Genomic DNA, 28,000 nt, shown 5'->3' on the forward strand with positions numbered 1-28,000 from the left:
CGACAGCCGTTCGTTGTTTACATTCGTGCTTAAGAAGTCACATGACTGACTGCATTTCCCAGCAGTCTTCACCACGCACGCGCAGTACACGTTTTCTGGCAGTGGTAAACAGACGTCAGAAGGGAGTCTTCGCCTCGAGTCAAAAATAAACAAAAAAAGATATACGATGAATGAATATTTGGACATCCAGAATAGCCACAAGTCAAGCGAAACTAACGAATGAAAGGGGGAGAATTCCAAAGGAAGGTACTGAAGCCTTTTTTTCCGACTTTTGAAAGGATTTTAAACTCCGAAATAACTGGAGTTAGCCAGCAGCTAACTTTAAGTGGCTATCACGCTATTTAAAAAAACTACGTTTGGTGTGTGGAGTCGAACCGAGGTGGGAGAGCCTAAACTCCAAGAAACCGTGGATTACGAACCGTGCTTTAAATTGGCCACAAGACGCGGACTGATCCAATTTTAGGCACACTCTGAAGGTTTGTGCTCGCGCGAGCATCGTGTGCTGCTGCGTGTCAAGAAACATGGCAGATGGTGACACGCGCTTGCCCGCAATGTGGAGGAGCGTGAAAACTTGAATCAGAAAACCACGGACTTTCTGATCAATTTGTTTCTTCTAATTTTGTTTTACAGACCACCATGATCAAACTGTTCAGTAAGGTTTTGCGCTCAACATTTTATTTTTGTCAGTCGACTAAAATTACTTAGTACTGTAGCCAAAGAAGCGACAGCCAGCATAACATTACTGGTTTGACATCAGAAGTAAAAGTGTCATTGCTTAGATAATCAAATATAGCAGATTTATTTTACTTGAAACATTGACTATTTTATTGCAAGCTCCATGAATCCAGATTTTGTGTTCTCTCTTAAGTAATATTGTTTCACGGGAGCAGTGACAGTTAGATGTATGTTGAAATCAAAAAGTTGTTGTTTACTAAATTGCTTTGAATTTTGATATCAATGTTCAAACTAATATTATATCAACTCCAGTATTCTATTGAAGCGGGAGGTTATTTCTACGAACGAAGGAGCGAGGACAGCACGTTGTTTACAAGTGTAGACGGAGGCACCGCAAACCTAGTCGGCTCTTTTGTAACAGAGACCCACTGTCGTAATCCTCATTTGTGGGTTATTTGAAAAGTATATGTGTTTGAGGGTAACTTTTATGTTATAATGTTAAAGCTAAAAGCAAGACGCGAAATAAGTCAGTTCAATTTATAGTGTTGTGAGAGCAATACTTTTATAGCTAACGTTACTTTTACCTTCATAAACATCGAATATATTTACATTTTCCACAACAAACTACCGAGACAAACGTTTATATATATATATATATATATATATTAAGTATATACCCCACAGTAACACGTTATGTGGGCCATAAATTGCATTGGTCTTTGATTTCAATCCAGATGTTTTGGTGTGCATTCCTCCCCGAGTTCTCTTTGTTCTTTTATACAAACAAAGGAACCGTCATCCCAGCCCTCCTCTGCTCCATGTAAATCGGAAGGTTTATGATAGTTACTATTAAAGGGATTATTTGGGTCCCCTAATCTCCAATCTCAGGATTAACACCGCTATACTGGTGTATCCAGATTATTGTTTCTCTCTTCTACTAGTCCCTTTAATAAGAGAATGGAACATAGCGTTTTTGTGTAGATAGTTGAGGTTTATATAGAACTTTTGGTTATACAATATTGGTTAGACAGTATAGTCTAATTTTGAACATAGACCCCTTCTTAGATAAGAATAGGCCTACATTTTGGTGTGCCTATTACAAATACATGTCCCCAGATTACATTTGAGTCATTTAGCGGATGCACTTATCCAGAGCGGTTTAGAGGAGCAACTAGGGTCAAGTGCCTTGCTCAAGGGCACATCAACAGATTGTTCACATAGTCGTCTCAGGGATTCATGCCTTCAGTTACTTGCCTAACGCTCTTCACCACTAGGCTACCTGCGACCCTACAAAAATACAATATTGTTATTTTGATTTTAAAAAACATTTTGTTTCAATATCTGTCTCACTATTATTTACCTTGACAATTTATTTTATGTATCATCTCTTAGTTGTCTACATTTAGGATAGTTGTAGCAAACAAAACTTTTACAATGGAGGGTTCGACGGTACCTAAGATTGACCCAGATTTTGAGCCGCAAAGCAGACCTAGGTCGTGCACATGGCCGCTCCCCAGACCCGACATCTCAGCTGTCAAACCGGAGGGGGCGGATGGCCCTGAATCTTCTGCGGGAACCCCGCCCGCCGACGACGATAAGCAGGAGCAACAGCAAATCATATCCGAGCCTGAGAAAGTTGTGGTAACAGAGGGAGGAGTCGTAGCCGGAGTAGGTGGAGCCACACCCCGAAAGGGATCATCCCGGCGCAATGCATGGGGGAACCAGTCTTACGCGGACCTGATTAGTCAGGCTATTGAGAACTCTCCAGAGAAGCGCTTAACGTTGGCACAGATATATGACTGGATGGTGAAAACTGTGCCTTACTTCAAAGATAAAGGAGATAGCAACAGCTCAGCAGGGTGGAAGGTAAAAAAACATGCTCATCATTATTGTTATTCACATTGTTAGAACCATGTTATACAGCCAATTTGCTGTGAACACATGATACATTATTACACTGCATTAATTAGTGAATAATGGAAGTTATTGCTTGAAATCTATCGTCAAACCAAGTTGAATGTTTTCTGAAAATTTAACAAGGAACCAATCTTAAAACCCTTTTTCTTGCCCCCCCCCCTTTCTTCTAACTCAGAATTCAATTCGCCACAACTTATCACTCCACAACAAGTTCCTGAGAGTTCACAATGAGTCCACAGGCAAGAGTTCTTGGTGGATGCTCAACCCAGAGGGGGGCAAGACTGGGAAAGCCCCCCGTCGCCGTGCTGCCTCCATGGACAACAGCAGCAAACTGCTGAAAAGCCGGATGCGAGCCAAGCAGACCAAGAAGGCAGCAGCAGGCCTGGGCGGGACCACTGGGGGAGATGGCGACGGGGGCGCAGACAGTCCCAACTCCTCCCAGCAGTTCCCCAAATGGGGGGTAAACAGCGGCAGCCCCTCATCTCGTGGTAGCCTAGACGAACCTGACATGTGGACCAGCTTCCGTCCACGCACCAGCTCCAACGCCAGCACCCTGAGTGGCCGGCTGTCCCCCATCGGCCCCGGGCAGGAGGATGAGGATGACCTGCCTGAGGAAGGTCTACTGGGCTACTCCACGGGCAACCTGCCCCCCACCCTCACTGAGACACTAATGGAGGAGCTGGACCTGATCGATGGCCTGACACTGATGACCGAGCAGCAGGGAGGGGCTAGTCCCAGCACAGCCCCACCGGCTCCCCCCACCCCTCTGCCCTCTGCCTCAACACTGCTTCCCCGGGGCTCCGGGTTCCCCTCCTTCCGCCAGCTACAGCCATCCAACATCTCCCAGGCCCCCAACCAGACTGGGGGACAGTCCTCAGGCACACAATGTGGCAACAATAACAACTCCAAACCATTAAACTATGGTAACTCTCTCTTTAACCCCATGCCCAGCCCTGGCTCCCGTGGGACTGGTCTCTATGGCACTCATGTTCCCTCCAGCTTGGAGGCGTTGCTCACCTCGGACTCCCCGCCTCCCAGTGATTTCATGATGACCCAGGTGGACCCCCTTATGCCCAGTCCTGGTGTAGTGGGGATGATGGGCATGGGGGGGCCCATGGTGGGAGGGCGGCCCAAACCAAACCAGCTGTTGCTGGGGAAGGGGCTTGAGTCAAACACTGTGGCATCCATGAGGATGCAGTCCCAGCTCCAACAGCAGCACTCTCAACTGGGCCTGGGCATGATCCTGTCAGGCATGGCCCAAGACTCTCCACAGCTCTCAGCCCTCAAAGCTCAGCATGCACAGCTGCCAGGTTTGGGGCCTCACCACGGAGGGGGCCTATCCAATATAGGAGGAGGTCTGCCAGGGATGGGCCAGTTCGGAACGCCGAGCTCCTTCCTACCAAGTCAAGACCGCTTGCCCACCGACTTGGACATTGAGATGTTCACAGAGAACTTGGACTGTGACGTGGACTACATCATCAACAGTGACCTCATGGATGGAGAGGGCATTGATTTCAACTTTGACCCCATAGGTGGGCAAAGCTACTCTGGCCCTGCAACTACGCAGAGCGCCGCCCACAACTGGGTACCCAGCTAACTTCTCAGCAACCTTGCAGTGTTAGCCAGGTATGCTGAAATTATACTTTCAGGTTCTAACCTCTCAGTAGTTTTGCACTCCACAACTAAACCACCCTTTTCTTTACCCATTGCTTTCTTTATCCTCTTCATGATTACCCTTGTTTCCCTCTCACCCTCACTCACTTCCTGTATCCCCTGCTTTGTTCTGGAGATTAATCAAGAACATCATGAACTACAATTTGAACATTTGTCTTTTACTTGTTGTTGCAGGTAAGGATCCCCAATCACACACAAACTCAATGACACCTACAACAAAGAACACACCTGGTGCATTCATTCCTAATCCTCATCTCCCTATTGGCTGAAGATCCAATTCCGAAGCAATTTTTTAAACCTTTGTGCTTGTACTTTTGATGAAACCAGACCTCAGACATCCATGTCACGGGCCATCCATGTCCCTCCCCCTAGTAACAGTTGCAACTTTTGGGGACTTTGCCGTATTTTTATGAGTGTTTGAGAAAAGTATGACAGAATTTATTTGGAGTGAAAAGATGAAGCACAACTAACAACTCTTAAGTTAATATCACAATGACTATTATTACTATACCAAAGTAGTTTTAGGATTGATATGGTACACTTCCTTGATGTCTTTGATATTGAAGGTGAAATGGACAGTGCACACAGGAAGAAATTGCCAGTTTTCATATAAATTGTAGGTGGTTAACTATTACCGCCAACTTGGACATGAAATGACGCTGCTGCATCTTTATCTATGGAGGGATTGAAGTTCCAACACACTCCTCTGGACTTTCCTCAATTCAAATATTGAGAAGATGACACGAGCAAAGGCTGATGATGTTAAGTCATTGGATGAGACCAAGTAGATATATGATTTCACATTGGACTCCGCATGTTGACCGAACGTAGTCTAACATTTGGTCGCTTGGTGGTACGAAACATGTGCTTCTGTTTCTTTTTCATTGACGAGACCGGAGCTGCAAAGTAACTAGGAGTTATGTCCGTAGTCATTTAACAGTACAGGGTATGTGATATGCATTTACCGCTTGGCATTCATGACTCCGCTCAGTGTGTGCTAAAGAGCAGGGTAGAAAACACTTTGGTGGAGTTTTTTATTTTCCTGATGTGCAGTTACACTAACAATGTGAAGAAAAGTGATTTGTGAGCTTTTTACAGGGGGCATTCAAAGGTAATTGTATTTGCCAACAAATTATTTTGTTGACAAAGTGTTATATCATTGAAAGCAGTTTTCCTCCACTGCTTTAAGGGCCGTTTGAAGGTTTTGCGGAACTGGGTTGTGTTTCAAGGCACTTGGGAGTATTCTTGTCATGTGGCTCCTGTACTCTAATGGCAAAATAAGAGACTAAACCAAGTTCGGTTGAATCATTTCATCAAAGAAAAGAGGCAAGGTTGTATACATGCTATGTAAATAGACATGTCATGCTATGCAGATCAATCAGGAGAATTCAAAAGAAATCTTGAAGGAAATTGTTAAGATCTTCTCTTGAAGGGTTTTGCATTTAATGTTTTCCTGCAATGTTCTATCCCTTAAAGTAAGGAAACTGGGACTTCACGTGGAAATATTTTCTCACTGATAACTTTGTTATACATCTTTCTTTTCATTAAATTAATACAACACGTGAGAAGTAAAATATTTGACTAGTTTAATATACAATTTAGATGGAGGTTATATGTGAAATATTAACCTATATGAATATATTTCTATTACTAATCGGACGTTATGGAGAAAAACAATTTCAGATCATTTTGAACGGTCATTTTCTATATATTCCTTTATTTTTTGTAAAAGATGAGATGCATGTAGATTTTATACATAATCAAAATAACACTAAGAATTACATGGCAGATAGGGGGTGCTTGGGACAAAAAAACATCTGAGTGTAGATAAGCTTCGCAAGTGGAGCCAAAGAAAGAAAGAATAATAACTTGATTTTCCAAATTGACTTGCCACTTAGTTAATTTGACTTGATTATTGTGAAATTTAAATCCAAGTAAAAACCTGCACATGTTATTTACACAATGGAGGACATTTTGCTTACAGCAGTGATGCTGAATTCACATCTCAAATGATGCGGCGATCAAATCTCAGGGTCATTCAAAAATAATAATAATGGAAACATCTTCCTTAAGTGAGTAATCAGATAATCATCAGAATTACATTTATTTTAGGTGAATTTATATGTTAAAATACAAGACTGGAAACCAACAGCCCCTCGTGTTTTGCCATTTTCTTGATCGCGAGGCATCCTTGACACAAGGGTCTTTGAACCATACCACTCTCAATTTAACACTTAAAAATATAAATTCTAATTTTACTTTCTAAGATGGAAATAAACAAGAGATCTTTAGTAATGTATATCATAACAATAGTCTTGTTCGAGGTTGTTAAACTGCCAATATTGAACACTATAGCATGTTATTCAATAGCAAGATGCACCATGTCATTTTTCATGTTTTTTTCCTTTTGAAGATGAGTTTTGTGTTAAGAGGAAGTTTGTATTTAAATACTTGATCACGACAGAAGAAAAGGTATCATTTATTGTAAATGTGTTTTGTGTTGACCAGTTTTTCATCTGAAATGCATCCTAGATGGAGTTTGACATCCATTATTGATCATTTCACTGTAACCATGTGAATACTTTAGCTTTTCATTTGTATAAAGCACTCTCTTTCACACAGATTTTTCTATTGACCGGTGCTAGTTGTCATTTATGACATACCCTAAGAGGGCCATAATGCAATGGGTGCATATTTCGATTATTTCAGGGCCTTGAATCATTTGTATGCAGCACAAGGATATTTTGAGTGAGGTTGTGATTAGTTAAATCTGAAATATGTAACTTTTTGGGCAACCTGACAAAATTGTCGTCATTGTAAGCAAGTCTAAGAAGCGGTAGATCTGTTCTATGTGCACTATTTCTATGCTTCCCGTTTTTAAGTTTAATTTTTGTCTTTTACTTTTGATTTTATACACCATCTGAAAATATAATTTTTGGTTATGGAAAATATATTTCACAGTGGTTTAGATGGTACAATAATTCTCTACACTATGCGTGATTGTTTTGTCACATAAACTGAAATTAGGCAAGCTATTAGAATTTTAGTAACCAGGAAATGGCGGAGCGATTTCTGCATAGTGCATCTTTCAAGAAACAAACCTTTTATTTTTCTGTATTGTGATCCCCAAACGTTGTCACTTACAAATAGTTTTGAAATTAAAGTGAATACCATGTAGTTTGAGGTATTTTAGTAATGATGTATGAAATGTAAGCAAAAGGAAATTAATTTAATGGTCCCATTGATGTACAACAAATCAACTTGGTTGCTGTGATGGATTCCACAGGGTCATACTATTGTTACCATTATCGTCCGGGTCTTTGAGACATGTCTTCTGCTTATGCATCTTAGGATGGGTGTGTGTTTGATAGGACTGTAATGAAAGTGAATGTGTCAGTGTTGGACAGTAATGTAACTTGTGTGTTGGTGACTGTTTGTAAAAGCACAGGGTATAGAGGACATCCTTCTCATAGACTTTATTTGCTCGGTCATGCCTTGAGTAATCTGCTGGAGTTTCAGCCACTGTCACCTACAATTTATGGGCTTTTTACTTTGTATCCCCTAGTCCCTGTAATATTTCCTCTCAATATGTTTCTTACATTTCTTTAATACTAATTTTCTTATAATAAAAGTAGCAGTTAGTAATTTTCTTATTTTGAAATAAAAAATGGCCCCACTTTTTGATAGTACAGCATTTTAGTATGTGGACAGGGTTGAGTAAGTATTTTCTTTTTAAGGGGGGGGAAGGGGGTCAGGGGTTGATAAGTTGTGCATAGCCAATATGGGTTGATTTACTTTGATTAGTTTTGGTCTTATCACTACAAGAGGACATTTGAATAAAATGTTTTTAAAAATCCCATATGTTGATCACAAATGATTTATCTCATGATCACTACATAACAAAAGTTGTTTTGTCGAGATCACGAGATAATCAAAAGTACCACACATCATCCATTCCTTTGTTCAGATGCACGATAACCACCGTTGAGGAGCCCTGTGGCTGAATTTAAGCCCTGAACGATGTCTGACAGGCAGCACTTTCTCTCAGGCTGCGCACCACCCCAAGACCACACCCAATCGCATGCAAGGAACAACACGGCTAACTTGGCCAGTCTTGTGAGCTAGCTAAGTAGTCTTATTAGCTAGCTAGCTTGTTATCTATGCAGGTTGTTAGCATGCATAACTGATGTGTATCATTTTAAGGGACACATTTACAGTGGGTGAGCTCCATTCCTAACAGGTTGATCAGATGCAATTTCAGCCTCAAAGGCTGATAAGTCAGGATGCTCCTTTGTAGGCTGATTAGGCAGATTAGCTGTCAAGGTGCTTTATAGGCAAATTAATATCTGATCCAGGGGCTGAGCTCTATTCCTGGCAGGCTGATTAGATTCAATAGCAGCCTTAGAGGCTGATAAAACAGGATGTTGCCTTGTAGGCTGTTTCAAAGGAAGGCTCCTTGCAGACAGCCAACAAGGCAGCATCCTGACTTATCACTCTCTGAGGCTGCTATTGAATCTGATCAAGCTCTGAGGCTGCTATTGAATCTGATCAAGTTCTGAGGCTGAAATTAAATCTGATCAGCCTGTCAGGAATGGAGCTCACCCACTGTAAATGTTTATTATCCATAAAACATGAAGTGTCCCTTTACAATTATACACATCAGTTATGCAAGCTAACAATCAGCATAGATTATTTATATTTTTTTACGAGCTAGCTAGCTCGCTCACAATACTAGCAAAGTTAGCTGCGTTGTTGCTCGCATCCGATTGGCTGTGGTCTTGGGGTTGGCACAGCCTGGGAGACAGTGCTGCCTGTCAGGCATCGTTCAGGGCTTAAATGCCCGAAGAAAACCTAAAGGAAAATTCCACCTAAAAACTATATTTTGGTATTTGTTTCATTAGTCCATTGTGGACATAGTCCAAAATGTTTTGCCTGTCAGCAATCGTTTTAAGCTATGTAACTTTCAAAATAGAGAAATCATTACATTTTGCATCATACAGGATTATTTCTGTATTTTGAAAGTTACATCTTGAAAATGTCATTGCTGACAAGCAAAACATTTTTGGGTGTAGTTTTCCTTTAAAACATATGCGCTGATCCACGGTGGGCTCTGCCGCTTCAACCATACTGTCAATCATCAATAGGTCCACTCCTATTTATAGAGTTTCTCGTGATCTCGACAAAACAACCTTTGTTATGTCATGATCATGAGATAAATATGTTGTGATCTCAACATAACGAGGGGGGAAAAAAATAATGATTGATATGTTTGCTCTCTGGACATCCATATATTTCTCTCCCAATCGTACTTTACATGTTGTAAAGTCGGCCAGAGATAACGTTGAATACGGTTCTGGAAAGTGGAAATAAACTTTGTTTAACTCATTTAGCCAAGTAATTATTTTATTTCAACATGTCATTGGTTCACTATAATTCACATGTATATTGTTCATGAACTTAATGGTATCAAAGAATATAACATTGGGATGTAATTTTTAAAACGTTTTAACATTGATTCACAATGCTTAATATCTGCCACTAGAGGGAGTACGTGTATAGAAAAAGGATTCTCAGACGCAAGTCCAACATTTCTGTGAGACTAATGGATTAACATATGTTATCCAATAGCAGCTACCATGTTTTAATCATGTCACGAGGGAGGGAGGCCTTTCAAAGTAATTACAGATGTATGTAGGACATTACCTTATGAATGAATTCAGGCCTCTGTTGCAACCTGTTGGCCTATGTTCCTAAGAATCAGAGAATGGGAGCAAGTGAGGACTGGTGGGACAGGAATGGAGAATCAGAAAAAAGCTGAACCCAATTCCTTTATCTTTCATGCTGTCATTTATCATAGCTGGAATCAGTTAGCCCCTTAAAATAAATCATACTGACTGTGCTCTATTTTAGTGACAATTTAAATGAAATCAAAGTATTTTTGCCAACTATTAGCAATATGCATGGGCACAACTGCTTGTTTGTTTCATATTGCACAACAACATGATAGGTTAAATGTGGATTTCTCAGTAAAGTGATCACGGGGGTGAGGGATAAGAAGGGAACTTGGCCTACGGTCAGGGATCCGTGATGAGTTGATTGCAGACATGCTCAAATCACCCTGCCATCTGTCTTCGGTCTCAGATGCTGTTATGGATCCAGGCTAGCCTCACCCTTACTCTGCCTCAATGACATAAGACAACCATCTTTTTTACTTTTAACTGCAAGGACCTTTGCCCCCCTTTATTTCATATTTTTGTAAATATGCTTCAATGATATACAGTGAGTATACAAAACATTAAGAACATCTATTTCCATGACATAGACTGACCAGGTTAAAGCTATGAACCCTTATTGACATCACTTGTTAAATCCACTTCAAATCAGTGTAGATTAATGGGAGGAGAAAGGTCCAAGGATTTCTAAGCCTTGAGACATGGACGGTGTATGTGTGCCATTCAGAGGGTGAATGAGCAAGACAAAATATTTAAGTTCCTTTGAACGGGATATGGTAGTAGGTGCCTGGCTCGCCGGTTTGTGTCAAGAACTGTAGCACCGTTGGATTTTTCACAGTCAATAGTTTCCTGTGTATCAAGAATGGTCTACCACCCAAAACAACATCTTGGGCCAGAATTGCTGTGGGACATTTGACACCACGTAGAGTCCATGCCCTGACGAATTGAGGCTGTTTTGTAGGGGGGTTGGGGTGCAACTCAATATTAGAAAGGTGTATACTCAGTGTATAATGTGTTTCTGAATTGCACTTATTCCAATAGTACTGTGAATGGTTCAACTAAACTGGTTTGCTTGAGAAGGGACTCGACAACGTAGTCCCTTAGTTGTACACACTGACAAGTTGATTTGGAATTGACTACAGCATATGGCGAATGTGAAAGCACTATTAGGCAACCACAGTAAATAAAACAGTGGAAACACTCACTTGTTAGAACATCTTTATAGAAAAAAATAAGTCTTCACATTTCCCCAAAACATTTTTTTGCTTTTTTTCCCCACTTACGTTTGACATTTTTATTTTATTATATTGTCCATTCATTTACGTGGTAAATATTGAACAACTGTAACATCCAACTTTGTGTCAGTGGCTCTATCGTTTAGTTCCTTGGCCAGGTGGTCAGAAGCTTCAGACAGACAGGAACACAAAACTCTTTCACTCCTGCATTTGGAGCCATAATGATGTCATAGAGGTGTTGACAAGGAGCCAATGAGGACTGTAGTACTTCCAAGTAGAGTAACCGTCCATGTGTCCAGCGGCGATGGCACAGGGAGTTCTATATGGGCCACAGAACACTGTTCCAGAGGAGTCAGAGCGGCAGTCTGCTCGAATGAGGCCCACACTCAACCCAGAGTAGACTAGCCTGTCCACTCAAGCACCAGTCCAGTTTGGCCTAAAAGGCACCTGCACTAGAAAGCGCTTCTTTTGCATCTATTGATATGCACTTCCTTCTTTCTTTCTTTCCCTCTGTCATTTAAAACGGTCGAGCCCATTAAGAGTCGTCAACCTCACTGCCTCTGAAATATTCAGGGTGCAGCACACCAGGCAGGATATAGCAGCGAACCCAGCAACTGAACAAAGGGCTCAACAATCATAGTACTGTGATGCAAAGTTTACAAAAAGTGTTAAAAAAAAAAAAAATCAATAAAGGTGAAAATCTAGTTTTTAGTACCCATATTGTTCTGCTCTGCAAATTGTACCATGCATCAGCATCTTTATTTTAGGTCATAAAGCTCACCAAATAATTAATTGAAAGACAAACCTACTTTTCACATGCACAAGATCATACACAGACCACTGATGACATTTGATCTGTAGTCTACATCTTCTGTAGCATAGTAGAGTATGTTTAACAGCAATTCAAAACCCAGTGCAGGTCACTTTTGGGGACTTTTTTTGTTGCAATATTCCAGTTCAGAGTGCTGCTGACCAATGCAGTTTTAGTGATGGTTGAGGTTTCCTTCATTTGATCTATGCCAGAGCACATCAATATAACAACTGACAGTCATACGGCTGAGCGTCACTCTACAAAACATTACTTTGGCCACCCCTGTGTATATTAAAGTTAAAATCTGTTTTTAAATAGTTGTCGCAATTTCAGATTTATCTAAGATACTGAAGTGAATTGTGATCTCCTTCAGGTCTGGGGCCATGGCCTCTGTTAGGACCCTGTGTAGCCCTGCACTACTCCACCTACACAAGAATGCTCTGGGACTATGTAGTGACTGTAGGAATGGAGATCAGCTGATCTAACTACAGAGGGACCCAAGAAGGATCCTTTCTATCAGACGCCATACAGCGGAAAGGAAAGACTCGGACCAACTTTGGCCTCCATCTCTGCCACTGAGCTACCTTGTTTTATTTCATATATAAATAAAGTGCTTTTAAAATAAACTATAGTTGTGTGATATCGTCTTGCAGTGTCTTGGTTTTGTTCTTGACCTTACAGTACTAACGCAAACTGTTAAGAGCGCAGCAATGAACAACTGTCCATCACCCTCACCAACTACCTACACCAACACTGGCAGGGACTAACAAGACAAATTATGGCAATATCTCCGAAACATCCACTCAATCCAAAAAGGATAAACAATTTGTTTAGAACAAATGTAAAGTTCTAAAGACTAATCACAAACCAAGAAATGGGTTAGTGTGACGGCCATGGGTACGTATCTCTTTGCTACAATGCAGAACCAACCGCCTGCTTTCATCCCAGAATTGAGACAAACATTGATAAAAATGAAAATAATTCATATCTATTGTAATAATAGTAATATAATTGCACATTAACCATCAAGAGCAGAGACATTTTGTAAGAGGAAAACACATTAAATGAAGTGGACAGACCACCCTTGCACAGTGGAAAATGAGCAGGCAGAGTGAAGGGAAGAGAGGAATTGCGTTGTGTGTTTTGACTTTGGAAAATAGCTTTCCACTAGATCTTAAATGATTGCATTATATTTTTTGTCCCATTTTTAACTGAGAAATAGGACAGATAGTTGCACAACGCTTCCTCCTCAGAATTGCCAGTCTCTTCCCCATATCCCTGCCCACCCTGCGGCCTTCTAGCTTGGTCTTTCTGTACCGTTGGTGATGAACTTTGTGCCTCCCTCCCGCCAACCGACCTAAGCTATCATGTACTGGGTGATGGCTCTCAGAGCATACAGAAGCTCAGCCTGTAACCGAGCCTCCATTATAAGCAAGTTCACATGGATCTAAGAGAAGAGAGAAAAAAAAGAAAAAAAGAGGATGATATCATAAGAGAGCAAGAGCTGGAATGGGGTTGAGGGGGAAACAGAACACAAATGACCACTTTGCATCCCATTTGACCACATTAATTGGACAAAACTATTATTCTCCAGTAGATTCAGTTCAGTATATAGTTCAGCTTTATATGGATGCAGTATGTATTGGTATGCGGTGGGGTGCGTACCCTCTCGGAAGGTTTGAATGGTGTGCAGGGCAGGGGACACAGCGGGGTCTTGGTGGTGTCAGGGTAGCAGGCCACAGACTTGATATAAAGCTTCATCTCCCTCTCCAGCAACTGGTTTACCTCCCCGTAGTCATAATCGTCATACCTGGAGACCCACACCAAGTGTCACATGTCATGCAAACATGAACGCTATCCAAGCGGGGCCTTTGCAGCGAATCCCAAGCGTTGAATCATAGGACTAAACCTGGCTGCAATGCATGTGATCACGATAGCATCTCACTTTACAAGAACTCAAACTATGTACCCAGTGTTCATACGATTTGTGCTGGTTCCTGTGTATGTATATGTGTGTGTGTGTGTGTGTTTGTGTGCAGACCAATAGAATGACCTCACCTAATTCCCAAAATACAGTGGATGTAGTTCCAGATGGCTCTCTTCAGGTCAGGCCCGTGGGACGAGGGGAGGGCCGTGACGCTGCGGAAACGGTCATCCAGCAGGTGCCCGATGTCCGAGTACAGCCGGTTGACCAGGGAGAAGCCGTGGTCCTCCCAGGAGTAGTCCTGCCCAGACAGACCGCACAAACAAACCTGAAATACTCGCATGGTTCCTGTAACACCTCAGCTAACTATATGCCCACAGACATACGATGCAGCATATGCTACTCACATTCTACAAAAGCTGATTTATTACTTTACTGACATGGACTCCGGTCATCTCCTAGGGAGGGCATAACGTATTCCAACATGAACTAAACCATGTCCTTACCTGCACCCGGAATACTTGGAAGTGGTCTTCCTCCCTGCGGGCAAACTCCTGGTAGCCGAACTCAGGGTCTGTTATGAAACGAGAGGGGTCTGCTGAGTAGATCATCTCCTCCTCATCTTCCCCATCTGAGAGGAAACAGTGAGAGGATAAATAAATATAGTCGATCAGTCACTCAACGTTCACGCCAGTGGAGGCTGGTGGGAGGAGCTATAGGAGGACGGGTTCATTGTAAAGGCTGGAATAGAATCAATGGAGCAGAGTCAAACATGTGGTTTACATATTTTTGTTATACCGTTCCATTGATTCCATTCCAACAATTACAAAGGGCCTGGCCTCCTATAGCTCCTCCCACCAGCCTCCACAGGTTCACACATGAGGATAAGTTTAGCCCTCGCAGCTTCACAATGTCAGGTGTGAATGTGAGCGGGGACAGCTGTGTGTGTGTGTGTGTGTACCTGTGTGCTGGAGTGTCTGGGTGTGTAGGACGCACTCCCCCCTCCTCTCTTTCTCCTCCTGGGATTTCTGTATCCTCTCTTTCAGACACACCATCTCACAACTGGAGTCCAGAGACTGCCAAGACAGATGAAATGATAAAAGACGTGAAGTTGAACAACATGAAATAATCTGTTGTGGAATAGCGCCAATGTCATATTCAGTCTGATACAGCACACAACCCTTACCCGTCGTCGTGTGGTGTGCTCTGAGGGTGTGGTGAGAGGCGGAGGCGCGCTGACATTGCCGTTGGCAGCGTCACAGAGGCAGTAGCCCGGGGGGGTGCCGTTGGGGGCTATGCGGAGGGGGACGGGGTCGGCGTCGGTGCCAGAGCCAAACACAAAGCTAGAAAGAGAGTGGCAGTGGGCCAGCAGCACCACAGCCTGAACCAGCTCAGCCAGAGACCAGCACTGCTCCCCCGTCTTCAGCAACGCCTGGTGGGGGAAGGACACAGCAGAGAGTGAGCCTCATGGTGGAGATTAGACAGGGGTGGAGAACTCTACTGATCAGGGATATGACCCTCTAAACCAGCGGTTCCCAAACTTTTTTCACTCAGGTCCCCCTTCCAACATTGGGGAACGTCCCGCTGTTCACACCCCCTCTTGTGGGTGGAGGGAACATTTTGCAGGGTTAAAGTACATTTCCTGCAATTATACACATTTTGTCATGGGGTGCAGAGAAAATGTTGCTGTTTTAAAGCTAATTTTCTTGCAATTCTATACGTTTGGCCATATCTAATGTGTATTAATGTGATATTACTACAACATCTATGGGCTAAAAAACGTTAGCTGACATGGGCTAGTTGATCTGCAACGTCAGCAAGTTATAAATAGCTCTCTAGGTCTGAAATGACAAGAGGAAAACTGATGCACTTCCCAATTTCAAAATTGCACCTTGTGCAATTCTACCATTACGACTTTCAAGAGTAAGCTGAAATCCAGACTGAGTTCCTTGCAAAAAGGGGGAACCACTGTTCTAAACCGCAAAGATAAGAATCAATCTAAATCCAAATTTAGGCATCAAAACATTATTTTTTGGCACATTAGATCTTTTTTATAAGAGCCCGTAACTTTTTCAAGGAGCTGGTTCTTGTGGTACCTGTATGTGTGAGCGGGCGGTGAGCCAGGGTTGGTGGGCCAGAACCTTGTTGAGTTGGTCAAGGTGTTGCAGGCGAGGGGGGACGGCCTCCAGCCCCTGTAGCCACAGCGGGTCGCCCCCTACCCTGAGGAACTGGGCCGAGTGCAGAGACACCAGGTAGCCACAGTGATGCTGCGCTGCAGCCTGGGAGAGATGGAGGGAGGGACAGAGACACACACTTCAATACAAGTAGGCTTGACTCCAGGATGTTGACCACGTTTGTGCGTGGGTGGGTTGTGGCGAGTTTGTGTCGGTGTAAATGTTTATGTACATGAAAGTGGGGTCAGTGCAAGTGTACGCAACTGTGAGTGGGTGATTGGCGCAAATACAATACGCATTTCTGTGCATCATGCAGTGCGTGTGCAACGTGTGTCCAGTAGCCTCACCATAATGGCGATGTAGTGGCGGTACTGCAGGGGCAGGGGGCCGTCCATGTGGAGGATGTAGTGCTGGGTGCGGAGGAAGCTCTCCAGGTACTGGGGGTGAGAGGCCATCTGCTGGGACACGGCGTCCACACCCCCCCTGCTGGCCAGAGCCTTCATGCACCGCAGCGACACCCGCTCCTTCTCAGCGTTCACCTTCGTCACCTGGACAGGACCAGAGGAAGAGGATGAGACAGGTGGCAGAGACAATGTCACTGACAATGCACACAGCAACTAGGTCTATGCAATGATTCATCCCAGGTGAAAATCAATGTTTTATAACAAAATGGGGAATAAATTAAATGCCAGTTTTTCCACAAGCCTTATTTAGTGCAGATTGCTTATGGTAGCAGATATGCTGACATATAGCCTCAGTTTTGATGGTCCCTGTGGTGTCAGCCTACAGTGAGATCAGTATGTGAATTGCAGGCAGGTCAGGACTGTGGGTTTTGAACCAACCGTCGACAGGAGACTTCTTATAACCGCAGCAGAGATATTTTACCACTAGACATTCCTCACAATATTCCCCTGCAAAACACAAACAAGGCCGCTCTGCACAGAGAGACTTTCTGGTAGGGAAAAGAGCTCAGCATCCAACATATTCACAGTACCAGAGAGGATCAACCAAAAGACAAAACAGATCAATAGTCATAGGAGGATGCAATGAGACTACCCTGAATTAACTGCTCAAAGTCCTCCACTTTACTATGATAAAATGAGTAGAGCAGATACATGTAGAGGAACTTGGGTGTATGGGGGATTGTGAGGCTGGACCTAAATGAGGCCTCATTGAGGGAAGAACCACAGTAAAGAAGTAGGAAAGTCCAAACCGACAGGGAGAGGCTGGCTGGGGAGGAGAGCCACAGGCCAAGAGAAACTTGGACTCAGAGAGAAACTGTCTGGGGAAGAGGAAAGCCACAGGCCAAGAGAAACATGGACTCAGAGAGAAACTGGTCTTCTAAAGGCTAAAGGGATTTATTACCTCACTCTCAACGGCTTCTAGGAAAAGGTGTTGGCACCGGGCTGGAGAGAGCGGGTCTTGACTCAGTTCCCCAGTGTGTGAAATGTGAGAGGCCAGGGCAGCTTACCTAGGATCCAAGTGGCTAAGCAGCCTCTGTTGGCAGAGCCTGGTGTTCTCAGTTAAGGCTAGGGCTGTTGTGGTGAACTTATTACCGCCACACCGGCGGTCACGAGTGATGAAGCCAGTCAAATTCCACATGACCATTTAAGTCGAGGTAATTAGGCTTCTCCAAGCTCCGATGCTGCTGCTGGTCATTAGTAGCCTACTAAACTTGCTAACTGCCTGGTACTCAGCACTCCATTGTCCCTCTAATCGCTCTGATATCAATGCAAATGTTTTTGAAACCCTAAATCAGACCCTACACGAGAGCCCATGAACTCATGTTGCGCAACATTTCTATAGGCTTTGCAAATGCAGGAGAAAACAGAGTGATGGCCTCTATTAAAAATATAAGGATCCCATCAGCTTTCTATAGGCTCGGCCTACAAGATCCATTTCTCAACTTTCCTAATATTAAGCACAGTGCTTATATTTACAACAGGGGTATAGCCTAACTGGCTTGCATGAAAATAAACCACAGGGAAAAACGTCCTCCATTCGCTACTTAAGTACATAGATGACATGTATTTTTCCTGCTGCCCCCGTTTTCGATACAGGTGCATGATAATGGTCCATTCTAAATCAAAACAAAATGTCACATTATTTAGTATATGTAAAGACAAGATTAAATCAAGAAAAATGTGATGGGTGACAATATTAGCTTATCACTTGTGAATTATATATTATCCCTTTGTTTCTTATGCTGGGCATCATTCACAATGTGACTTTTTGGAATCCTAGTCGCACACCTCATGTAGCCTTGCCCATAGGCCTATATGTTTTGACAAGGTTTGTTTCACAAGTAAAGTGGCCAAATAACTCCTTAAAATTAAGTACATTAATCCGCTTTACAAAGGGTGTAGAGCCTAACTGACATACATAAGCAGCACGTGACTTTCAAGTTTGGGGAAGATAATTTTCACCATAAAAAAATGCCCCTTTATAATAAAAGCATTACATGCATAATCACATTTTGGTCACTTGATAATGGTGTTTTCCACTAATGGAACATTTGCACTTATACAGTGGGGCAAAAAAGTATTTAGTCAGCCACCAATTGTGCAAGTTCTCCCACTTAAGAGGAGAGAGGCCTGTAATTTTCATCATAGGTACACTTCAACTATGAAAATCACATCGTAGGATTTTTAATGAATTTATTTGCAAATTATGGTGGAAAATAAGTAGTTGGTTACCTACAAACAAGCAAGATTTCTGGCTCTCATAGACCTGTAACTTCTTCTTTAAGAGGCTCCTCTGTCCTCCTCTGTCCTCCACTCGTTACCTGTATTAATGCCACCTGTTTGAACTTGTTATCAGTATAAAAGACACCTGTCCACAACCTCAGACAGTCACACTCCAAACTCCACTATGGCCAAGACCAAAGAGCTGTCAAAGGACACCAGAAACAAAATTGTAGACCTGCACCAGGCTGGGAAGACTGAATCTATAATAGGTAAGCAGCTTGGTTTGAAGAAATCAACTGTGGGAGCAATTATTAGGAAATGGAATACATACAAGACCACTGATAATCTCCCTCGATCTGGGGCTCCACGCAAGATCTCACCCCGTGGGGTCAAAATGATCACAAGAACGGTGAGCAAAAATCCCAGAACCACACGGGGGGACCTAGTGAATGACCTGCAGAAAGCTGGGACCAAAGTAACAAAGCCTACCATCAGCAAGGGCATTGAAGATGAAACGTGGCTGGGTCTTTCAGCATGACAATGATCCCAAACACACCGCCCGGGCAACGAAGGAGTGGCTTCGTAAGAAGCATTTCAAGGTCCTGGAGTGGCCTAGCCAGTCTCCAGATCTCAACCCAATAGAAAATCTTTGGAAGGTGTTGAAAGTCCGTGTTGCCCAGCAACAGCCCCAAAACATCACTGCTCTAGAAGAGATCTGCATGGAGGAATGGGCAAAAATACCAGCAAGTGTGTGAAAAGTTTGTGAAGACTTACAGAAAACATTTGACCTTGTCATTGCCAACAAAGGGTATATAACAAAGTATTGAGATAAACTTTTGTTATTGACCAAATACTTATTTTCCACCATAATTTGCAAATAAATTCATAAAAAAATCCTACAATGTGATTTTCTGGATTTTTTTTCTCTCATTTTGTCTGTCATAGTTGAAGTGTACCTATGATGAAAATTACAGGCCTCATCTTTTTAAGTGGGAGAACTTGCACAATTGGTGGCTGACTAAATACTTTTTTGCCCCACTGTAGCCTACTACCATGTATGCATTGCTGCGCTTATGGGAAGAAATAGCTATTTTAAGCTAAACATTCTGATTTGTTGCATCAGCCACATTGCATAAAACATGTTTTGATGCTAGTGGTTGTATTCATTTGGGATCTATCACATCCCACAACTGTCCTAGACTATGTTTGGAATATTTATTTCTCACACAGAATAGGTCAACTAATGTACTATGGGGGATAGTAGATTGACATAGACTAGTGCTTTTGCTGTTTGTTAGGCCTGCTCATCTTGTTGGCTGACAAAAAGTAAACGTGAACAGTTCTTCCAACATGCACCTCTGAATTGAATAAGGACAGAGAGTCATGTGAGTGAGAGGGCACAGCACACTCAGGGAGAAGGGCACAACACAGCACTCCAGGATGCAAAAAGGCATGGATTTTTTTAGGGTGCATTACGGCCACAAAGGGGATGCCACCATAAAATACAAGGCATTATCAAGTGCTTATCAAATTGTGAATGAGAGACTATTGGAGTGTGTACAAAAGCAGAGCTCATGACTTTATAATCTAATCATGCAGCCTTACAATGTATAAAAAAACAAACAAAGGCCAACTTTTGTATAACAATTAAAGTTACATACACTCTTAATTAAGCATACAGGAGTACCCACTTCTTTGTTAAGCGCTCAAAACAGAATAGTCGCATGTGGGCACTCCCTCAAATCGGTTGGAGACAATATTTATATTTTATTCAGCCTTGTTCAAATTGTATTCTTCATACTCTAAAATAATTCCACGGAATTATAAGCAAATCTTGTCTGTTAAATGAAATAGTGTAACCCACAGCCATTTGGTATAACCACATCAGGACAACTCAGAGTACACTATTCTTCTCTTCTGAAACAGACTACATTTTCTTCATATCATGCTTCTTTAGACCTGTCTAAAATAAATCATGGATTTATTGTGAAGGTGTAGGCTATATTAAATGTATGCTATATTACATGGACTTTAAAAAAATGGCTTGTTGAAGCCAGGAGATCCTAAATGTGTTTTGGTCAATTACCGTGAGACTGACAGTTATTTGCTTGACTGCCACAGCAACTAGTTATGGCTCCCCTCATACCAAAGGTGTGTATCTATATCAGCGGGTGTGTGGCAGCGATGGTGATTTGCGATGATCGTTATGTAGCTGTAACACCTCACGTAATAGCTCCTTGGCATTTAGCCACATGTTAGCATATCTCACTGGCTTCTCTGTGGCTCAAAAACGATTCACTTCACACCTTACCCAGCAGGTGGCGCTGCTCTTCCTCCATCATTAGGTACAAAGACTTTCCAATATTAAAATGAATACACATCTCCTCAACATTTTGGTGGATGTCAAGAAGTGGAACAGGACAGGCCTAGGGGGTTTAACCACTCAGCTGACAGCCCATGGAATTCATTGTCTAAATGTGACATTTTATTTCTATGGCCTTCCAATACACGAGTCCTCATTCACAATGACTTTAGTCCTTTTTTAAATCACCATGCAACAACTATTGACTGCAATGTGTCAATGTCATGGTAATCCTATATTGAGCATGCATGGTCAGGTGTGGCCTTTGAAGAGAGAAAAACATGTAAGTGGTTCAGTGACAGAGACCGCAGCAAACAGGAGAGAAAGCTCTAGTCATGCAGACTTGGATCCTGACCCACTGGTCTACTTTCAAGGAACACGGGAGCTCAACTCTACCACACGCGCCTCATTGGTCTAGCATCAAGGTGTTTGACACTGGCATACGTCACTCACACAACCCTACATGTATACCCCCACAACTCTGTGCCTGCTGATTTGTGGCCCCACATTTTCCATGTTGGAGAGCAATCAAAGTCCCACTCTCCAGGAACTCGGTCTAACCAAGTCTCCATGGGTGTTTTGAGAAACTTTCTGGGAATCAAGTTCCATACAAGCGAATTAAACACGAGTTTAAATTTCAGTCAGGGCTCAGTCAGGCTTTAAAGGCTGTATCATAAACATCCTGGCTGTGGCCATGACACCACATTATTAGTGTGTGTTATTAACGTGTCAGACCGATGCGTTAAAGCTGGAATGCCAACGCTCCAGACCAGTCAGCCAGATGGTACCCTATTCCCAACCAAGATGCTACGAGCCTCAGAGGCCACGTCCCACTCGCCCTGTAAATATATAGTAGTTCATCAGGGCCCGATAACCATGCCCGATGGAAAACAGGCTCAGAGTGGCAGTAAAATACAAATGTGTTCAGCACCTCTCAACAGGCCAGTCACCATTTACCTGATAGTGCTGTAGGGCAACAGAATCAAGCATGCTAGCAGATAGCATAGACCTCCAGTCATTGTGATAACGCTAGTTAACAATGGCTTGCAAAACTACCTTTACTTCCATCATACTAGACAGAAACATAAACATGGTATCCACAACTTAATCTGACTCTGGGGAAGAAGATAAAGGGCCTCATTGCCAAAATCCATTAGTATCCCTTTAAGTTACAGTATGAGAGAACCTGTACAGAAACTTTAAACTATCACAACGGCATACATTTTCTATACGGTACAATTAGTTTCCCCAGACATCTTGACATGCTCAAATAGGGAAATTAATCCCCAACATGTTCCATTATAAGAAGTAGTCTAGTCAAACTAAAACAGGAACCAACATCCTTTCATCAGTCCCAGGCAGGAAATGACAATGAGTCACACATTAATTCTGCTGACTCTTAACACATTTGTATTTGTGTACGTATAGCCCAACTAACAACTTGGCACAAAATAAAAAATACGTAGCTAATGTACAAACTACATTAAAAAAATATATATATATATATAAACGCAACATGTAAAGTGCTGGTCCCATGTTTCTTGAGTTGAAATAAAAGATCCCAGAAAATCAATAGAAATCAGCCAAGATATCAGAAAAGAAAATTGTACACCTCCACAAGTCTGGTTCATCCTTGGGAGCAATTTCCAAATGCCTAAAGGTACCACGTTCATCTGTAAAAACAATAGTACGCAAGTATAAACACCATGGGACCACGCAGCCGTCATACCGCTCAGGAAGTCTCCTAGAGATGAACGTACCTTGATGCGAAAAGTGCAAATCAATCCCAGAACAACAGCAAAGGAGCCTGTGAAGATGCTGGAGGAAACAGGTACAAAAGTATCGATATCCACAGTAAAACAAGTCCTATATCAACATAACCTGAAAGGCCGCTCAGCAAGGAAGAGGCCACTGCTCCAAAACTGCCATAATAAAGCCAGACTACGGTTTGCAGCTGCACATGGGGACAAAGACAGTACTTTTTGGAGAAATGTCCTCTGGTCTGATGAAACAAAAATAGAACTGTTTGGCCATAATGACCACTTATGTTTTGAGGAAAAAGGGGGAGGCTTGCAAGCCGAAGAACACCATCCCAACCGTAAAGCACAGCATCATGTTGTGTGGGTGCTTTGCTGCAGGAGGGACTGGTGCACTTCACAAAATAGATGGCGTCATGAGGGAGGAAAAGGATGTGGATATATTGAAGCAACATCTCAATACATCAGTCAGGAAGTTAAAGCTTGGTACCAAATGAGTCTTCGAAATGGACAATGACACTAAGCATACTTCCAAAGTTGTGGCAAAATGGCTTAAGGACAACAAAGTCAAGGTATTGGAGCGGCACACACAAAGCCCTGACCTCAATCCTATCAAACATTTGTGGGCAGAACTGAAAAAGTGTGAACAAGCAAGGACTACAAACCGGACTCAGTTACACCAGCTCTGTCAGGAGGAATGGGCCAAAATTCACCCAACTTATTGTGGGAAGCTTGTGGAAGGCTACCCGCAACATTTGACCCAAGTTAAACAATTTAAAGGCAATGATACCAAATACTAATTGAGTGTATGTAAACTTCTGACCCACTGGGAATGTGATGAAAGAAATAAAAGCTGAAATAAATCATTCTCGCTACTATTATTCTGACATTTCATATTCTTAAAATAAAAGTGGTGATTCTAACTGACCTAAAACAGGACATTTTTACTAGGATTAAATGTCAGGAATTGAGAAAAACTTAGTTTAAATGTATTTGGCTAAGGTGTATGTAAACTTCCGACTTCAACTGTAGGCCTATATAGAGACATGCCATACTGATTGCAACAGCATATAATATCAAAGTGTAAAGGCTGAGACTAATAACATGCACAGGGATTACTGAGTGTTTCCAAGAGCAGACTGCTATATTCTATTAAGTGAGGAAGGTTGAGAGGCTGTAAATCAGCTGAAAACCTTTCAATAAAGTATTGTCCTGACGAAGGCCTGTAACTCCCTCCCAGAGGTTAACATGATTTGAAATGCAAAAGCACCATTGATTTACCACATCATCCACCCTGACCCTGGTCCCTGCCTCTCTGCTGCACAGGGAAACTAATTTGTTTATTGATCCGAGAACGTCACAAGGTAAAAACGAGATGCAAAGGATAGTGGCAGTGGTGAGGGGAGGGAAAGAGGGGTAGAAGAAACAAATCAGCCCTGAATGCTGATTGGCTGACAGCTGTGGTATATCAGACCGTATACCACGGGTATGACATACTAATTTATTTGTACTGCTCCAATTACATTGGTAACCAGTTTATAATAGAAATAAGGCACCTCGTGGGTTTGTGGTATATGGCCAATATTCCACTGCTAAGGGCTGTATCCAGGCACACTGTGTTGCATCGTGCGTAAGAACAGCCCTTAGCCATGGTATTTTGGCAATACACCACAAACCTGAGGTGCCTTATTGCTTAAATAGACAATGGCCTATAAATTGTGGAGTAGAAAATAAGAAATGGGAAGTATGCAGAGATGACCAAGCAAAGGAGAACAAAGACTAGAAAAATGATGCAAGTAGTGGTTCAAAGGGTAACTGTGACAGGGAGGGAGGGAGCGGATAAGGTAGTGCAGGGGGCTGCAAGGGAGGGGGTTAGCTGCAGATGAAGGAGGAGATAAAGGGATATTTTATCTGCATTCCAAGTGAGCCTGAAGGGGTCTGTCCTTGTCATTAGCTGCTCTGCTAGTGTCGAGTCCCAGCTGCGTACCATTAACACACTCGTCCCTCTTCATCTGAAACAAACAGCAAGCTTTGTTTTTGGCTCTGCAAGGGAGGTGTGCTAAACAACCAGCTGCAGCCCACAGGAGGGGTAGGGGGTGGGGAGCTGGGCAGGACAGCAGCCATAGACGACCCACACAAACATCCCATGCTACATATGGAGACATGCAAACATGCATGTATAACAACAAAAAAACATGACAGGCAGGTAGAACCAGATTATATGGTGACATGAGACAGACAGCTGAGCATAGACAAGAAACAAGTGCTAATGCACACAAGGTGTTTCAGAATTCAGGTTACATTATTTGCTTGATCTAGTCATCTTTTGTAACCTGGTTAGTTACATTCAAAATACCCCCTTTTCAAACTTCTCTCTGACTCTTTTTCAAACTAGAAGCATGCCTAATATGCTGACTACACCAGCCACAGACACATGCGCCATCGCGGTGATTGCACGCATGTTGATTTTGTCCGCACACACCAGTCCAGAGATCATGACACGTGGGTTAAAATATCAAAACCAACTGAACCAACTTTAATAATTTGGGGGCAGGTCGAAACACAAATTAAACATTCATGGACATTCAGATAGCTAGTTTGTCTTGGGAGATAAACATTGGGTTGTTATTTTACCCATCATGCACACAGTCCTCTTGTTTGTTGGTTCTTTGCAGAATTTTGACCCAGTCATACAAAAGTTTATGTTTCTACGCTAATTAGATTTTAGATTTCTTTAATCTCTCCTCCTTTGTCTTTCAAGCATCCAGGGTTTGTAGCTTCCTGATATTCAATAATCAAATCAAACTTTAATTTTTCACATGCGCCGAATACAACAGGATGGGACTTTCAGTGCGTTGCGTGTATCAAATAGAACCAAGTTCTATTTTAGCGCGCTGTCCTACGCAGACGTGATCGAGCGGTGCGGGTGAAATGATTGAAACACTTGTGTACATTTATTTTGCAACACTCACACACACAACATGTGTGCATGTAATAATTGCTAATTCATATCAATGCCAGCAGATAAGACAGTTTTTAAACACCTGACATTTATCTATGGCACTTTTATTGACAGGATATACAGTGGTAAGGGAGCAATAGTCTAGGAGGGGGCCCTACTTTGGGTTCTGCACAAAGAACACACAAAAGCATGATGCAACAATATGTCTGTTGTTTTCTAACCAGAGCTGCAACAAATGTCCAAAACTGTAAACCTCAGAAAGGATCTTGTTTATTCAAATTAAAAATATACATCCTATGCTTCTGTCTAGTCAAATCTGCAAACGCCTGGTGCAAATCTCATAAGGATGGCTATTCACATTTGTATGTATGACAGGTTTGGTGCAGGCTTTAAATGTGACACATCTGACATACATTGAAGAAAGCCTAGGTCTAAACCCCTATATGCAAGTGCAGGTACAAGTCAAATATAATTTTACATCAAATATTAATGAATGCATGTCACTGACCACATTCCTCTATTGTTCTCGCTACTTCTTTCTGAATATTGAATCGCAGTAAACAAGTTATCCTATCCGCACTGCCCCCTCTCGGCTGTACATGGAAAAACAGCACAGAAATGAGAAAAACAACTTTGATTGGCAGTGCACCCAGCATCACTGCACACAAGGTCTAAATCTTAGTGAAAAAATACACACAAAACAAATATCTTTATCAAACGTTTGACATTATGACAGAGGACAATGCATTAGGCCGATTGAAACAGAACAGGAAAACCGCTCCTTGAACTCTGTCAACGACTGTCTTTGTTTGTTAGCAAGCCAACTAGATTCTTTGCAGCTGGTCAGAACACACTGACTGCCAAAATGGAATGACATTGCATTAGCAGACACTTTCTGTACGTGCAAATCGCTAGAAATTGTCATTATTGCCTTCTCCCACAAAAAGAGAAAAGAGTAGGCAGCTGATGGCCATCAAACCTGGGCTGCAAATATAGCCAAAATCATAATGCAAATACATCACGAAGAAAAGTATAGCCTAGTTTGCAGATTAACATATTCATTTTTACTATCCAGTTAACGTTAGCTAGTTGTCAATCCATTATGGCAACATTCTAGGACTAGGTTACCGTTCAACACCATTAGTTTAGTTGAATAGATGTCTAAACCATTTTTCAACAACAGCAAATGTTCATTCATTGACTGACTGACAAATCAAAATTATTGACAGCTTGTTACCGTCCCTTCAAGAAGCCCCTAGCTATATAAATTAAATGACAATCGATGACCATTGGCATTGCTTTGTTGGTACTTTGGCTAGTTAGTTAACATGATTTACCTAGCTATTTCAGAGATGACAAACAATAGTTATCTAACGTTAGTTGGCCATTTATTTGGCCAGTTGGCTCAGAATAACCGTTAGTTAGCTAGCTAACGTTACTTGCCTTGGCTAGTAAACAAGCTAGCTTGTTAGCTAACTGAATAGCCACCTGTTAGTTAACGTAGTTAACGTAGCTGCTCACCTGCCCCTTGTCAACTGTCATCTAACGTTAGCTAGCTGGTTATCAAGTCAGTTGTCTGAATGAGTTACCAAGGCAGTTAACGTTAGCTACCTAGCCATTAGAGGGCGACAAACTAGCTCGGACATTAAATTAGTTAGCTAGCTAAAGCAAATCTCGAGACAAAAACCCCCCCACCATTATCAAGGGATAGAAGTAGAAGTAGTTAACGTAGTTCTGGAGCTAACAGTTTCGTGAGAGACAAAACCTGCCACAAGTTTTTCAGGACAAAATGAATGAACGACAGTCGATGGAACTTTATTAGTAGCCAGCTAACGTTAATCATAAATTGGAACGTTGACAGGCTTTTTCGTAGTTAAGTCAAGACAAATACCTGGTTCTGGACGCGCTGACATTGGTTTCTGAGAGGGTAATCCATTTCTTCCATAAAGATTATCATTTTCCAAGTAATTAGTGCATGGATACGGCTCTGTCTCTCCTGATGTCCACCTGACAAAGCGGAGCCACTACAAGTCTGGGCATTTAGCTTGAGGTGAAAAAAACTCGCAGTGGACTGACAGCTCCAGTAACAG

General features: G+C 42.3%; 2 protein-coding genes across 2 annotated transcripts; one reads left to right on the plus strand and one right to left on the minus strand.

Moving 5' to 3' along the window:
* The first annotated feature begins 80 nt into the window (after positions 1-80).
* Positions 81-9,651, plus strand: LOC115130671 (forkhead box protein O4). The gene is made up of 3 exons (XM_029662032.2): positions 81-2,541; positions 2,768-4,218; positions 4,441-9,651. Exons 1-2 carry the CDS (start codon positions 2,110-2,112, stop codon positions 4,187-4,189), a joined length of 1,854 nt encoding a protein of 617 aa, XP_029517892.1. The 5' UTR covers positions 81-2,109; the 3' UTR covers positions 4,190-4,218; positions 4,441-9,651.
* A 1,552-nt stretch (positions 9,652-11,203) lies between these two features.
* On the minus strand, positions 11,204-27,998 carry LOC115130672 (sestrin-3-like). The gene is made up of 9 exons (XM_029662033.2): positions 27,802-27,998; positions 16,490-16,690; positions 16,065-16,247; positions 15,155-15,400; positions 14,930-15,044; positions 14,475-14,599; positions 14,103-14,269; positions 13,710-13,854; positions 11,204-13,491 (listed from the first exon to the last, which is right to left on the minus strand). The coding sequence occupies exons 1-9, from the start codon at positions 27,865-27,867 to the stop codon at positions 13,402-13,404; spliced, it is 1,338 nt and encodes a 445-aa protein (XP_029517893.2). The 5' UTR covers positions 27,868-27,998; the 3' UTR covers positions 11,204-13,401.
* Between the last annotated feature and the right edge of the window lie 2 nt (positions 27,999-28,000).

The sequence above is a fragment of the Oncorhynchus nerka genome, linkage group LG6 (assembly GCF_034236695.1).
Source record: "Oncorhynchus nerka isolate Pitt River linkage group LG6, Oner_Uvic_2.0, whole genome shotgun sequence".
NCBI lineage: Eukaryota > Metazoa > Chordata > Actinopteri > Salmoniformes > Salmonidae > Oncorhynchus > Oncorhynchus nerka.

Coding starts and splice junctions, on each gene's coding strand:
- LOC115130671 (XM_029662032.2), top strand. CDS start 2,110: ATGGAGGGTTCGACGGTACCTAAGATTGACCCAGATTTTGAGCCGCAA. Junction 2,542..2,767: donor ACAGCTCAGCAGGGTGGAAG/GTAAAAAAACAT, acceptor CTTCTAACTCAG/AATTCAATTCGCCACAACTT.
- LOC115130672 (XM_029662033.2), bottom strand. CDS start 27,867: ATGATAATCTTTATGGAAGAAATGGATTACCCTCTCAGAAACCAATGT. Junction 15,401..16,064: donor CCGCCCGCTCACACATACAG/GTACCACAAGAA, acceptor TTCCCCCACCAG/GCGTTGCTGAAGACGGGGGA. Junction 14,270..14,474: donor TCCAAGTATTCCGGGTGCAG/GTAAGGACATGG, acceptor CTGTCTGGGCAG/GACTACTCCTGGGAGGACCA.